At 30.7% G+C, this 16,804-nt stretch overlaps 1 protein-coding gene across 2 annotated transcripts in view; it reads right to left on the minus strand.

The window, feature by feature from the left end:
• Nucleotides 1-1,187: 1,187 nt before the first annotated feature.
• The window catches only part of wds (WD repeat-containing protein wds), a 112,845-nt gene continuing 97,228 nt past the window's right edge, over nucleotides 1,188-16,804 (minus strand). For both annotated transcript variants that reach the window (XM_089595023.1, XM_089595022.1), the window contains one exon: nucleotides 1,188-1,471. In XM_089595023.1, the coding sequence (XP_089451149.1) occupies nucleotides 1,371-1,471 (101 nt within the window). In that variant the 3' untranslated portion in view covers nucleotides 1,188-1,370. The remainder of the gene's footprint in view (nucleotides 1,472-16,804) is intronic.

Genomic DNA, 16,804 nt, shown 5'->3' on the forward strand with positions numbered 1-16,804 from the left:
TTTAGAGATTGCACGCGTTCTACAATTTTCTTAACGGCAGCTTTTTTCAAAAAAAGGTAAGTCACAGGTCACGGGGCTGCAGACGGAAATATAAAGCTCGATTTTTATCACTGAGCACTCAATTTTCTCACGTTCAGAACGAAGCTGAGAGTTTCGAAGTTACAAATATTAAGTATATGACGTGGGATGAATGTTCACATTACTCAATTCATCATTCTAATTGATTCTCAAATTTTTGAAACTGTATTTATTGGCGCACTTGACTATAAGAAATTATTGGGATGGATCAAAGTGTGGGCTGTTATTACAGTATCTCGATGAATTTAGGAACATCGTCTGTAAAAAAATTATAATAGAAGAACTATTCCGATGCTAGTAACACTCTAAAAAAATATGTCATTATAAAAAAGTCATCGAAAATTTTTGATACAACATACTATACATATTAACAAAACATGAACTTCATGAACACATAAACTATGTTACTATTGATATCCCATGTCATACAAACTTTCTTCTTCATTGTGCTGAAAATGGAAAGATTTTTTCAAAAGTTTATAGTTAATACCAGAATGATAAAAAATAGAATAGTTTTGTTGTACATTCGTTAATTTGTTGATCAACTTGTAATACGCAAACCTGTTATGACTGCACGTTTTATTGATACTTCAAGACTTATTGTTCATCAGTATTAATACCCCTGTGTCTTAGATTTGTGCAGCTCATCATTTTGTTCTTTTTAACGAACATTTCATGATTTTATGCATTTAAAAAAAAAAAAATAGCTCTTTTCGTAGTGTACATTTTTTGTGCTTAGTGTACTCATGATAAAAAAAAAAAACGTTAAAAAATAAGTCGTTATAATAAGAGGCAAAGAATTACCGTACCAATCGAGACATAGAACACATAGGTAACAAAAAATATTGTATAATAAGCCTAAGAAAATTGTATAATATTGCCTAAACGGATGAGATAACTTACCATATTAAATGTAAGTTAGTAAGATTGTTTGCAATGTATAATTATTCAATATAATAAATGGTTTATCAGGTTGCTTGAAATCGAGGTTGTAAGATAATTAAAATTACTAGTGATACGTATAAGCATGAAAAATTATTGTTTTGTAACAAAGTAAAAATTTAAAAAACAACAGGTGTATGAATAAAAAGCCATGTATTTTAAAAATGTAAAGTTTATGAAGAATTTTGGTTTGTACTTTCTACTAATGATTGCGTTAGCGCAGTACACAATATTATTGTAAAATTTTTATTAAACTTATAGCGACTAAGTTCGGACTATTAAAGTCTTGGACAAGACTTTTCACGTATTAGTTACGGAAGATAAGGAAGTATGATATTTTCTGAAGTTTCTTAGGCATCACTTTTCCATAATTTGATAGTTTTATCGTTCTCTAATGCAGCAGATGCTATTATATTATCTGTTGGATGGCACGTTGTACACAACACCACATCTGTAAAATAATTTATGTTGTAATGTTAAAAGTAGTGCATCAAAATAATATTGAATATAGTAAATAGAAAATATGTACATGATATATTTGTGCTGAATGTGTAAAAATTAGTGGGTTCAAAAATCGACTTACTACAGAAGTGTTGTTAATTTAGGGTAATAATTTATCATAGTGCTCAATTTGAATGTCTAAGGTTTTTCAAAGATTACCCTCGTCACTCACAAGATTTTAAGCTTTAAGCTTGCTTTTTTCTTTTTTTTTAAATTAAAAAATCACTTTTACCACTTATATAAAAAATTTTATTGTACACTTATAGCTGCTATCTTAACTTTTAGCTCAGGAGGAAATTTGTATGTAAAAATAGTAAAGTACTTTCCATCTAAAGATTAAATGCACCTGTCATCTGATCTTCATAAAGTTGCACTCTCAACTCTTATCTAAAATTTTTCGACTTACTTAGGTAATCTTATCTAAATAGGCTTAAGTTTTGTAGGTAACTTTAAGTTTAGTGTCAAAGCTAATGTATTCGGTCAGTTTTCGTCGAAAAAAAAAAATTTTAGCAGCATTTTTAATTTAGCAATCTAAGAGTAAAGAACATGTTTTTTGGCTCGAAGTTTTAAGACACAAACTTTACACGTTTATATTTACCGTAAAAGTTTTAAAATGCTACAAACTACAATCTTTTTGTATTATACATTGTATTCGGTCATGCAATGCAGATGCACCGTAATAAAAAAAAGATTTAAAAACGGCAAAACAATCGTTTTATGCATGCGAATAGAAGACATTCGAATTCTACAACAAAGTGTTTAATCTAAAGTTGCAAAGCTCGTTCAATTAAAAATTTTTTTGTAGTAAGTTTTTCTCTATTGTGCAATATAAATGATAAAAATGGGAACAATTGTTTATAGCTGAAAACTCGATTTATACCATTTAAATTTTTTACATTACATTTGCAGGTAAAATTTGAAACATAAAAGTTATACTTGAATTTGAAGATTTTAAAAAATACACATTTTCGTATTTATAATTTTTGTTCATATTGTCGTCTTTACAACTTGAACAAACAAATTGTTTTAACTTACCCAAAAAAATCGTTTTACAGCATATAAATTTCTTCAGTGTCATTTGCTGATGTTACGTCACAGGGACGTAACTATACTATCATCAATTTTAGGCCTAAGCTTGCGCTTAATAGCCAGCCAGAAATTGATTGGACTTGAGGAGTACTGTAGGAATGGGGCGAAAGGTGCTGTGGCCGGCACTTATGTTTAATCAGAAGAGTGTGTCCCGGCTACACTGCTTCTGTCACGTATACACCGTCTGGCTTCCAGCTGGGTCTGTTGTCCAGCTGAGGTTAGGCTACCTCAGCAATGATGTATACGCGAAGACGCTGATTACTTTAGAGCAGTCGTAGTAGGCAATGAGGTGAGCTCCTTTTCCACTATGCCTGTTATATATATGCGTCCAAGCTTCCCAGCGTTGCCGTCGGTTGGGGTTAGGTAGCCTCGGAGTTTATCGCACATATATTAGTAGGTGAATTTAGAGCATGGGGTCCCGTTGCCTGTTACTCTAGTTCGCTAGTGCGAGTTATCTTGTAAATAGTATTGTAAGATTACGGAATCACGCCTAATTTTTGCGGGTAGAAAGGTCTTGGAAAATAAAAAATAGAAAGAGAAGAGAGTTGAATATAACTTACTCTTTATTTAAGTTTCGGTCGTCAAAAGAATATGGTGGGATAGCTGAACGCACGTGGGTAAGTCTTGAGGTCGAGTATACGTCCTGAGAAATTTCAGGTTACTCGTTTAACACTCGATAATGACGGTTGCTGGGTATAACGTATCAGGGTTGTCCACCAATGTGAACATCTAAGCGAGAGAGATGTCTCTGGATTTTTTCTCCAGATGAGAGCTCTGATTTTTGCCCTAACGCTTGGCGTTTTATACGGTTTTAACACCTTCCTATGCAGTTCAGCAAGGGATTATTTAAACTAAACTATTAGACTCTGACAATACTCCTACTTCAGTACGTTTAAGATCATTAATTGAAAATTGACTGAATAAATCTATTGTTATACAATTTGAAACAAATACATTTAACATTGCTTACTTTTTACTTAAAAAGGATTGTCAATATACAACCGAAACGTTCTTAACTTTTATAAAAATACAATTTATTCACATTATGCCATTAGAGTCTATTAATTTATTTGATTTAAAAATATTATTATAATCAATTTTATTCACGTCACTGAGAACATTATTAAATAATAATGATTCATAAAATAAGTGAACGGTTCAGTACACGTAAACAAGCGTATTAGGTATTAACACGTGTTATTTATCTACTTCAAATTTTCGTTCCATTGTATCAAATCGATAAATTATAGTTTTCTGAACGATCACAGGAAGCCAAGATAATGATGATTCTGCTAGCACGAATAATTTAAAACGCTCGAATCGATTTTGTCAAAATCGTTAAAAAAATTAATTTTGCAACTCAGCGCTTTTTTATAATGTATTTTGTGGTGTCTACGTTGCTTAAATTGATTCACCGTAAATGAGTGATTACAAGTCTTTAAGGATAAAATAAGCCTAATCACGTTTGCTGCAACATTAAAAAAAAAAGGTTATGCGATTCTCAAACGAGTGCCTTTCTAATAAATAAATGCATTTTTTTAAAAAGTATAGATATTTAGAAAGTGAAAAAAAATGCTTAATTTTCGATACAAATTTGATATTTAGTGGTACTGACGAGCCTGTAGGGTTCTTATTTTTCATACGAATAATTTTTTTGCAGTTTTTTCGATTTTTATAAACAAAATGCTCGATTTAAATTTTCCGGGGCTTATTTGGTGAACATGTTTACTACCTACAACTGATTTCATTTGAGTATTGCTGTGAAGTCTTTGGAATAAATTGTACAACCAAAAAATAATAATTTTTTTTCACTTCATGGCACAATTTAACAATAATGCACCACTACTTAAGGTGGCTCCTCACTAAATCAAAACACTGGAGTATTAAATGATATTTTAAAGGATGATTCTTGAAGGTGCAAGGAGTCTTTTCCCAAAATTTTAGACCTCGTCACCACCAAAATTGTTGAAAAAAACTAACTGGAAAATAGACTCTGTAACATAGCCTCTTATGGAGGGTCGTCAAATTGGTGGCGCAGGTTGTATGATATCTCAGCAAAGATACTGTAGTTCTTAATAGAAAACTATGTAGCAGATAGAAGAAATCAGAATCTCTCCAACGACATTCAGGTGCTTGAACATTACCATGGGTTTTATAGGATATTTTGTGAAAATAGTAGATAACTGTGCAAGTCACGGAACAGATGAAAAGTGTAGGGCGTCTGCTACACCGAAGAGCGGTAGCCCGCGTAGCTTGAATTGGTCAGAAAGTTGTACGTAAAATGAATAGGAGTTGTGGGGAATCGTAATTATAATAAAAATAAATGAGACGCTGAACTAAAAAAATAATTTAATGCGGGGCTGACTTATGTACTTTTTTGACTAATAGATAAAATTAATAGAATATATCACGATAAAATTAGGACACGGTTGTATTTACTCGTCACTAATAAATAACTTGTAGATTTTTTCTAAAGTTTTTTTGTCTTTGGTCACCCGTGGCTTATTATTAACATTTTCAGAGAGTAAAATGCGGAGACCCTCTTTACCGTTTGTGCTGAATGCTTCTTGTAAGACGGTATTAGTAATACCAGTTTCTGCCATTTTGTTTATTATTCTTGAAGACAAGTTGTCTTTGTACTGTAATAAAGTACCTTTATTCTGTACTTTAAGTACTTTCAATATTTTTTCTTCAGCGATAACCAATATACTTTTTGCGTGACTTTTGATGGTTTCCTCAGACTTCCCAATTTCTCAGACTTCGTCAGCTTTTTATTGTTTACATACAAGGGTTATGTTGTCAGATTTATATACATACGTCTGCTCGGGTCACTGTATTGTACGACATAGGTCAACGGTGTAGATGTGACTAAACTTTTTTTGAAGGGACTATAGGTACCTATCCATTTTTAGTCAAGAACCTCCACAGCCAATGAAAAGCTGTGTTGCAGTATGCTTACTCTTCTTGTGGGATTTATAGTGAGGAGCCACCTTAAGTGTTGAAAAGTTGGTACAGTAAATGTGCACATAAAAAAGTTAAAAATGGACAGGTCAAACTGACTTTCACATTTTTTTATAAACCTACTATTAAACCTGCTCTACTGAATATTGTATTTCATTAGCGGAACCAAGAACCAGTTAGAAATAAACACAAGTTTTATTAGGTTTATTTAACATGGAAATAAATAAAAAAATTTCTCCTTTATGCTAACAAGAAAGGAAGATGACTTGTTTAACCAAAAAAAAAAAAAAAAACGTGAGGGTGACAGAGCGACAGGTGGGAGGGGAGCTAACCTAATATATTATTGGCTTGATAACCAAAATTTAGTTAGGTGAATTCACCAGGGAAGTAAAAGGAATCTGGTTTTATTTGTAGGAGAGGCTAAGGGAGATTAAGAGGGGGATTAAGGGAGCAAAACAAATGAATACAATTTTGTTTTTTTGAGAGGTGGCAAGGGGGGGCAAAGAACGTGCTGGGAGGGAGAAGGAGCAAACAAATTCATAGAAATTTGTCTTCTTCAGAGGGGACAAAGGGTATGAAAAATGTATGGGGACAAGGGTGTGCAAAACAAATAAATAGAATTTTGTCATTAACGTAGCGAAAGGAGGGGGGCCGAAAAATGTTAGAGGTGATGCAGGGATGAAGGGGGCTATCCAAAATTCAATTGAGCTAATGTTACAGAGAAAAACGAGTTTCGCTTTTTTTGAGGGGGTCGAGGATAAGATGTGAAAGAAAACTGTAAAGGAGCCAGGAAGGGAGAGGGGTGTTTGAACTAAAATTTAAGTGGGTAATTTTACAGAGAAAAAAATGAAACTTTGCCTTTTAATAAATAAATGCATTATTGCAAGAAAAATAAATATTTGAAATGCGAAAAAAATTGCTTATTCTTCGCTAAAAAGTTTATGTTTAGTGGGACTTACAAGTCTTTAGGGTTCTTATTTTTTAAATTAAATTTTCTGGGACTTATTTGATACATGTTTTTTGATACCCACAACTTATTTTATTAAAATATTGCTGTAATATCTTTAGCATAAACTATAAAACCAAAAACAAAGAAAAAACATTTTTTTTTCTTCTTCATCGCACAATTAAACAATAATGTACAACTATTTAGATATTAAACTATGTAAAATAAATGCACATATAGAAAGGTAAAAAATGGGGAGGTCAAAGTGACGTTAGCATTTTTTTTATACTAGAACCCCCGAATGGCTGGTCTATAAATGCACTTTTTGCCTGCATTGATAAATAATTGTATAATTATTGTATAATTATAATATTCGTATGAATATTGTTGTTATTATGATTGCCGGCTCATTTATTTTAGTAAAACCAAGCTACAATTTATTAGTGACACTACTAACGCTAGCAACTCAGAAACTTACTGATGGATTCATTATAAAATACAGAAATTGAAATTGTAAGTTAGGCTTAAAAAAAAATAATTTTAACAAAGCACACTTAAAATTTTACCAATATCTTTTTATTCAAAAACAATAGATATAATTTATACCGTGCAAAAATAGGTAATGATACATAAATAGATATACTGTACTGAATTGTATTCCTATATATTACATACAATAAGGCGACATTTACGTCAATTTATTGTAATATATATTGACTTCTTTGTAGAACATCTCTTTTCAAGTATTTCAGAGAAATGCCGACTTATGCAGACTGTACGTGCTTTTAAGATATATATTAATAACATAATAGAACTATGCGAAGGCTTACATATCTTCCCATTTCTCCTCATAATTAACCTCCCAAACATATAATTGTTCGGATACGTCACCTTTCATCGACATATATTTGAGGCGATTCACGTCAACTGTCCTAGCTCTATCCACGAGTATCAAATCATGCTCTTTTCTTCTCATTATTGGGGCATTATGACAACATTAGAAATAATATTAAATATACAGGATCGACATGTTTTTCCTTAGCTTTTTCATGGTAAGATTAGTTTTTTTAATTCACTTAGATACAACATATTATTTACAAAGTTCTAATTCTGTAATTACATTTTTCACATAATGAATGCAAGGATCAGTTAGTTTTTTTCTTCGGTAATATACATTTTTTCTTTTAACTAGTAATTGCTTTATGAATTTCTTCCTTTATTTGAGGAAAAGTTTCGTATTTTTTAGTTGAAGATGTAGTTTTAAACATAAAATAGTTATTACCAAGAAGAATAATTGCATGACAGTTTAATGTTTCTGGAATAGCTTTGCATTTTTTAAACCTATTTTTTAAAAATAAAGCAGGGGCTTCGTAATCTGACTAAGCACTAAAAAAAATTTCAGTTTCTTTGCAGTGACTTTTTCCTAGTCATAAAAAGCCTTAGAAGAGGTAATATGCTTCTCCGAAACTTGCTCTTCTCGCACCTAGCTTTAATTGGTTCCAACGCAATCACAAGCATCCTCACCATGTGCTGTGACAAAGAAATGCCATTCAGCTAATATACAGAGGTCTGTTTAATGGTATCAAAGATTTTGAGAACTATGTTGTTTTCAAATGTTGACCAGCTTTATCAGTGTATTAAAAAATTTTTTTGGGATTAAAATTATTTTTTAAATAATTGATAATAATTTTTTAATACTCGTACACAGTTATGGTATCATGTGCTTAATTATCGGAAATAACGGAAATACTTTTATGTTTCACTTCATCTCTTTATAATAAGTTACTACCGTATATACAGCTGCCTGATTGTTGTTCCAATCAAACGATTGTGTAGAGTTTTGCACAACGTACGCGTAGTTCTCCACGAAATCACAACACATGACCAATTGGCCGTTCTCCAAGTTTGTTTTGAGGTTTTGAAAATACTGAAATTGTTTATTTAAACTGTATGAGTTCCACTGCTTTTAACTAGAATGCAATGTAAGGATCAAAGGAAAGTAAATTTTGTTAAAACAATCTCGATATTTTCGTGTACCTTTTTGAATTGATAAAACAAATCATTCAAATAGTCAAGCAATCAATTTTGTATGTGGATCCTCTAATCATCTTTTTGTTTTACTGGAATAAAATCCTTGATGCCAGGCATTAATTGACTTACGTCACCTTCTATATAAGAATTTTTTACTAAATTTTCCGTTTCGGGAGGAAGTACTTTGCCTCGTTTTTTTTTTTGGAGCTGTTAATATGCCGTTCTCAGAGAACAAAGCTTCAGTTTGCCTGGCTTCCCTTTCTGAACAGCTAAGTTCACTTATAATGTCATTACGAGTTTTGAATTTCGGAGACAGAGTAAGGAACAAAATTCTTTTATCTCTACTACTTCAAAGAGCAATTTTTTCTTTAATTTGATGAAGGACAGCAACACACGCTTTATAATAACTGTTCTTGCAGTTTGCTTTAATTTTTGCAGTTTTGTTCTTGGAACTAGAAACATAGTTTTGATATTTTAATTTGGAAAGTTGAGATCTGCATTTTGTACAAATCTTTGATCTGTCAAAAGTAGCAGGGTATGTCTCTAGAAAATCAGTTAGAAAGTTTGATAAATTTTTGGATGTACTGCTGTGATTGGACAACCCCAAGGGATTACAGCATCGAGATGAAAAACTATTGTTAAAGCAATCAAGAAACAAAAAGCGGTTTTAAAATTCGTTTTAACGTTCTACTTTGTAAGAATAGACACGACGACGTACTTTGATTTCACTCTAGGTTAGGTATGTATGAAAAAAACTCACCTTTGTAAAAAGAATCAAATTAAAACATTATAAACCGTCTAAAAAATTTCCTTTATGAGTGTTACAGCGAAGTAACAATCATGATCACCAAGTAAAATAATTAGCTCACATTTTATCTTTAGCGTGGGTAAAAAAACGTATTCAGCCACCAGTTTATAGAGCCTCAAAAACGAGCAATAAATATAATGCTCAAAAACTACCCAATTATAGACAAACCATCAATGTGTCGTTTCTTTTTAACTTACGAGTCAAAAAAAATAATTTTATCGATAAATAAACTTTACAAAAAAAGTCCATGATTTAACCGTCTATCGAAACGTCGAATCAAAACAACGTAATCTCACTTTTTTCGCTTTGCGATCCATATATATCATATCACCGATGTAATAAAAGACGCGCGGTCACACAGCCACTGCCAGCGAGGCCCTGTGCCCAACTTTGTCGTTTAATATCTCGCTAAAATAAAAAGTGGTATAGTTAGACGACAATTTTTTCAAAAAACAAATTGATGGTTTAAAAAAATGATTGTTAAATACTTCTTGTTTTAAAAAGAAGTAATCGTAGTAAAAGTAGGAAACGGAACATCATCATAAAAGAAACTATTTAATAGTTATTTTGTTTGTTTAATTTTTGTATTTTAATATTTAATGTTAATGTTTGCTTTGCAAATAAGCAAATTTAAAAATTATTTTTCTACATTAAAATAACGAAGACACCACAATCTGTGAGATAAGCTGTAACTATAAGTATATAAAAATAGGTATTAAAGAACTGATATAAACAATTTTTTTTGTAGAAAAAAAAAATAAAGTTAAAAAAAACCAGGTGTAGGTCTTGGGACCCCCGACAGATATGAAACATTAAAGAATATGGTTTTGAACTCGGAGGTATTTGATTGTCTATGATAAGAATCTATTAACTTTTTTCACTTTAAACAATCTTCATTTTATATTTTTACATTAAAAATACCGTTTCTTTACGGATATCTATTTTTATCAGTGAATATTATAGATTAAGAAAAAGCAAATATTACATTACTTTTATATTCTTTTTATTCATTAACATACAAACAACATGAACGAGAAAGAACAATAATACACGACAAAGAGTATCTATACTACCTACCTACACATAGGTAGGTATGTACATATGTTTAACAATACGTTCGAGTGAATTACTTTTTCTGTCTCTCTGCCTTATTTCGGATACCTGGGCGTAATTATGCACGTGCACGAATTTCTTAGGCTCTTTATTAAAGATGGGTTAACATGGAGTTTGAGCAAACACAATTGAAAGACCCTGGGGCAATCTTGCATTATAGTCAAATATTTATACTTTGAAGTAATCCCGTTTACAAAAAAAAATTTTTTCAACAATGACAAACAAATAATACTGTTGGAGTTACAATTATTTACGTGCCAGCCATATTTGTACTTGTTATAGGTGGCGCTACTATCATTCTACTTATGTTGCATCAGCTGAGCGGCTGCGGCAACTTGTGTACAACAGCTCTCTGTACTGAACGCACAATAAAATTTCTTTTTCTTAACCTAAAAATACCACGCTCTACTCCAATTATTGTCACCCTGCCAAAACCAATAGTCCATCAAATCCTAATTTTAATGTTAATTCATCATTTTTTACAAGCGAAAAAATATTGAGAAAAGTAATAAAAACGCCTACCTGTATGTACAATAGAAACAGAAAGTGAGCGCGACAGCAGACGATCAATAGCCCTCTATATCTCACTCACGCTGACAGGTACTGCTTAAATGCATTTTTTATTTTTTTCTCAACATTTTGTACTTAATACAAAATTAAAAGTGCTTACTGATAAAAAACTTTTCACTCTAAACTGGTATTTTTATTTTTTTCGAACCTCAAACCGTACAAGAAATAACCAAACCAACTTTAAAACCTGATTTCAATATTATTAGACCACTTAAAAATAATTGTAACTATTTTATTTGAAATCAGCAGGATGAATTACACATACCACATATAACAAACGCCCAATTATCGATCAATTTTCTGATTTAGAAGTTTCTCAGTTGGTATCCATAAGTATTAAGAACAGAGATCGAATCGGTGTGCTGCCTAGTATAATCGATAAGGTTCTCGACGAACATTCCGAAGGGTGTGAGATGTGGGTTCGATTCTCAGAATCAGTAAAATTTGAAAAAAAAATTTTAATACATACATTATAAATCATACATGTAGGGGCTAATCCCGCAAAAAAAAATATTGCGGCACCCGCGCAAACAATAGCTCATGCCCCGCCAAGTCTTCGCGACAGCCTGACCACCCAGTGCCGCCACCTTCAAGCTTCACGCCAACTCACGAAGTCAGCGTCTCGTAGCGGCCACCTAGAGTGGCGAACTTACTTCCGCTTCGGCTCTAGACACAACAGCACACGCTACGTTGCCGAGCTACGCGACCAACAAGCTAGCGGTTAATCCCGACTTACCTTAAACTGTATTGATTAACAAGACCTTTTGGAACTTAATTTCACGCCTTACGCATTATTTTGCGTGCACCCGATCATCACCCTCCGGCCTCCTCGAGCCACGGAGAGCTGGCCATGGTGCTCGCTAAATATATGTATATATGTGTTGTAAACAAGTTGCCGCAGCCTCATAGCTGATGCAACATAAGTAGAATAATAGCGTCGACCCCCTGCGCGCTTCGCACGCGAACCCCCAAGAAATATTTGAAACCGAAAAAATCAATAACTTAATATGATTTTAATTTAATATCTACAAAAAAATGGACTTGTTAGATAAACAATCAATTCTTACTCAATTTTCTTACTTTTCTTAATGCTGTGTCTAATATTCCAATATACTTAAAATATACATACAACATACAGTTTCGTATTACGATCTCTTATTATATGATAAAAACAACTTATACTTGGAATTAAAGTATTCAGAGATAGAAATTTTATAATAAAAGCTTTTTTTTTAAAAAAAATTGACATATCTGTATAATCGCATGAATTAAAATATTTAGTAATTATTATTTAATATTATTACATAGCAGCGATATGGTATTTGACACAAAAAATGAGTGTAAAGCTTTTATGATTATGAAATCTGCATTTGAAAATGTACGACGATTTTTGTAATTATAAAATTTCTAGTACGAAATTAAAGGCTGTCTTGATCTTTTATTCTGTAAAATAAATTTTTACCAAAATTCAAAATTTTTAAGATGAATGTCAAAGTTATAATATGCATGAAAAATTTTGTAATGCGAGCATTTCAATTTTTTTTTAATGTAAGAATTTTGTTATACAGTGCCTTAATATATATAAGTTTCTTTTATGTTTTTAATTGTTGAAAGTCAAAGTTTCAAGATGCATTCTATACTTTTGAAAAACTAAATTTCTTAAGAGAAAAAAAAAAAAAAAAAAAAGAACAAACTTTGACAAACTTTGACAAACTGTTAAGGATCAAACACTTCTTGCCATACAACGTTTCTTATGTTTGCTTGGTTCTCCGAATCATTTTTTATAAATGTATTCTCAGGATTATCAAATCTGGATACCAATACGTACAGTTGTCCATGAGAAAACAAAGGTCTCTCGTAGTAAAATTTTAATTTATCAAAACTTTAACCTTACTATTAATTGATTGTCATGGTAAAAGCTAGAACTATTGGAAACTGTTTTCTGTATATAATAAACAGTAAAGATAAATTATTGCTGGTATTTAACGTGATTCTTGGAATAAAAACTGTATTACCACACTTACACGAGTTATTATTTTTGCTTCTAAATTGTATTTAAATAATTTTGTTATATGTTGTCTAGTGCCGTTGCACAACCCATTAAATATACTCAAGTTTCTCATTAATATAACAATAGCATTTTATTTTAAATTTATAACTTGTGGCGGTAATTCTTTATGCATATTTTTTTTAAATTCTGTAGAAAAATTTATGTTTATATTTCTATCAGTGCGATCACTACCTTTATATTTTCATGACCTATAAGGTAATAAGTGTTCTTTTCCTTTAATATCATTCAAAATTTTATAATTTAAAATGTACGAAAGTTCGTTATCAGTCGTTAGAATTATTTTGTTTAGGAAGCTATTTATACTATCTCCGTAAATTTGTTTGTAAACATGATCAGTTTTCCATTCCTGTGGAATTTCGAAGACTTTCTATTTCAATTCTAATGTCCATTTACGATTGATAAAAATTCCGAATTTGTACACGGCATATTACTTTACAATTTCATGATTTTAAAGTGTATCCATAAAAATGAATACTTTATAGTTTCACTAATAACATAAATTCCACACTCATACTTTAGTACTAATAGTATTCGTCTAAAATCGCCTTCGAAAATAAATAATTTTTCATCAAATGGAATATTACTGTTATATCAACCTTTTAAAGTTTCGTCTACTAGTTTCAAAGCTTTTTCAGAGATCATTAAAGCTTCGTCCCAAATAATTACATTTACTTCTCGCCACTTTTTTTTTTTCAACTTCGCAGTTTGAAACAGGACTATCAATGTTATTTTAATCTAATAATAATTAAAATGTTCTATGAGTTGTCATTTCATTAGGTAATAAAATTAAAGCGATTCCTGTCCATGTCATAGATATAACCTTTTTCTTTGTACACAAAAAATATAAAAATTAATGTTTTGTATAAAAATGTTTTCATACAACCTTCTGGACCATCAATCAAATGAAATTTCGTATCAGTATTGATAATTTCATTAAAAATTTTTTTTTGTTTACTATTTAGGTTAACAAATAAATCCTTTGAATTTGTTTTTAAATCAATTACAGTTTTTTTGTCCTCAATATTTTCAGATTTGACCGATTTTTTTGGTTCTGGTAGTCCATAATCTTTACATCATTTTTCTTTTAATTTGAAGATTTTATTTGAATATAATAAAGCATTGTTTTGTGTATTGTCTTTTAAATCTTCAATAAAAAATTTGTTGAAGTGATTCCTAAATAGACTTACCACAAACGTCTGGAGATATTAAAAACCATGCAAAAAACTTTCTCAGTTGATATGGCAACACAACGTTACAAGCTTCTTACATATTTTATATATTTAAGAGTCGTGTTTAACTGAACCTAAAGCAATAGAAGTATCTCTAAACGTACTGTACTGTATGTTATCAACTGTTTTCTAACTTTCGAAAGATTCAGATCCACTCGCCCGATTTCAAGTTACTAGAAAAAAAAAAAACACTTAAAGAGCCCTTAGGTGACACTATTTTTAGTCGCCCTATTGTCAAATTGTGTCTAACTCTTTCTCTTCCAACCCAAGTTTTTACCATCGAATTGAAACTGTAATATTCTTGAATATTTACGTATCTAGATTTTTTGGGAAACTATCTATTTTATTTTATTTAAACCAAGCCGTTAATACTGCTTCGGAGTTTTCTATAGCTTTACGCATATCATTTAAAAAAAAAACTAAATTTCATTTATTTTCAATATTTCTGGTAAATTAAATACAAAATGACTATTTCTACACAAAGGGAACTCTTGTTATCGCCATGTTGCTTTTATGGGGTTTAAATAGCGGCCATCTACATAATCTGATATTTAATAAAAAAATTCTATATCGTCTTTTTTATTACTAGTATCTGTTTTTGTTATTTTACGTGATGCTCTATCTTCTTCTTTATAAATACAATCAAAAATATATTTATACTCTGAATGGAGGCACAATACTTAACATTAATGTGGCAATGATATTTGGCTGACAAAAATTAATTGTATGGTACTACCATTGAATTATCAACTAAAATTGTTTCATTACTATTTTTTGACTCTATATATGTGATTATCACATTTTTTGGCAATTCTCTTGTAATTTGGGTATCCATTTTTATAAAAACTGTGTTATCAGTAAATTTTTTTCAAAATTTTTTGCACAAATTATTTAATGTCTGGTAAGACATGGACTATCTTTACCATAAAGTTCATGAAGCATGTGTTTACTAACTAATTTTTGTATTTGTTAATCAAGTTGAATTTCCGCTGAAATATGTTTATCTATGTCTATAGTAGTAAATAATTTATTATTTAATTGCAATGTTACAATAATATGAGAATGAGGTAATCTTTATTTTTTTTAATTCATTGATATAAACGTAAGCAATAACTTTTCCGAAAATATTGAGTTTAGTTATATCGTCTAAAATTAATTGCAATTTTTTATGAAATAATCTAACGGTGATATTGGGTATATTATTTGGACTGGTGCCTTCAGGAAATTTTTTGAGAATTTGATTTATTTTTAACCATTTAGGGTTACATGTAATAGTAATAAAAAAATCAGGTCGTACAAACTTTTACATTATAACCATTGCATCTTGATTATGTTATTCTATTGCTTTCTGTCATAATAAAATCGTGAAAAAAAATGTTGCTTTAATCTTTCAGCATAGAGTATGGAACTCAAAACTCTACTATTTTGTCGATAGGAAGTTTGATATAAGTAATATTGAAGCAACATAAGATTTTCTGCTTTTGTTAAAAAATTTTGTCAATCACATGTACTCCATCCTACATCTCCTACTGGAAATAATAAAGGAAATACTTTAGGATCAACATGCTGTATCCAGCATACAGCATCGATAATGCAACCTGTAAGGGTAGTAATAAATCAGATGAATATATTTATATAGATTTTTTTGAAAAAATGTTAAACAATATTTGTGACGGCTTGTCACCTTATGATCTTTAATTAAAAATAGGCACAGTAGTAATTTTAATTCAAAACTTAAGTATATCAGACGGCTTATGTAACAGTACACGATTGCGAATTACTAAATTATTGAAGTATAACGTAGGAGGCGAAATAGGTGTAGGAGAAAAAATTGTAATAATACATCCCATTAATGTATTTAGTGTTTATCCATTATACCAATTTCAATATTAATGCAAAGCTACCATTCTGGTGATGGTGCAGACATGTGAGAGTAGCTCACAAACTTACAAAAAAATTAATAAGTATCACCATCATAGTGTTAACAGAGATAAGTAGGGAGATTGCCAGTTCCTATGTTAAAAAATGTGTCGATAAACATGTGTAACTTTTAGTCTCAGTATACCGTAAGCGTTAATAGCTCAGATGGCTAGAGCAGAAGGGTGGTTTGTAGTTTTGCGGCTCTGGGTTCTAATCTCACTCAGTGCAAATTTGTTTTTTTTTTGGTTTCAACATTACTTGAAATGTTTCATACTTTTTTTTTTATGATTACTTACGTATTTTGTTTTACCAGTGAATAAAAAGATTTTTTTTTTCCAATATTGGTACACGATACAAGAAAATTTTTTTTCCATTCATGGCTAAAAAATCATTCAACGCATTAAGTAACAGCTTTTTAAGTGCAGTTAGTCATTTCAATTTCATATTTTAGTGTGCAATACAACTAATGACGTTAACGAATTCTTGAATTCGCTTGAAAGTATTTCAAAAAGTAATTTAAAATTTTTTTAAATTATAAACAAAAT

This window comes from Copidosoma floridanum, unplaced genomic scaffold, assembly GCF_036245765.1.
Source record: "Copidosoma floridanum isolate Cflo_tuat_1 unplaced genomic scaffold, Cflo_Japanese_pri ptg000024l, whole genome shotgun sequence".
In the NCBI taxonomy this organism is placed as follows: Eukaryota; Metazoa; Arthropoda; class Insecta; order Hymenoptera; family Encyrtidae; genus Copidosoma; species Copidosoma floridanum.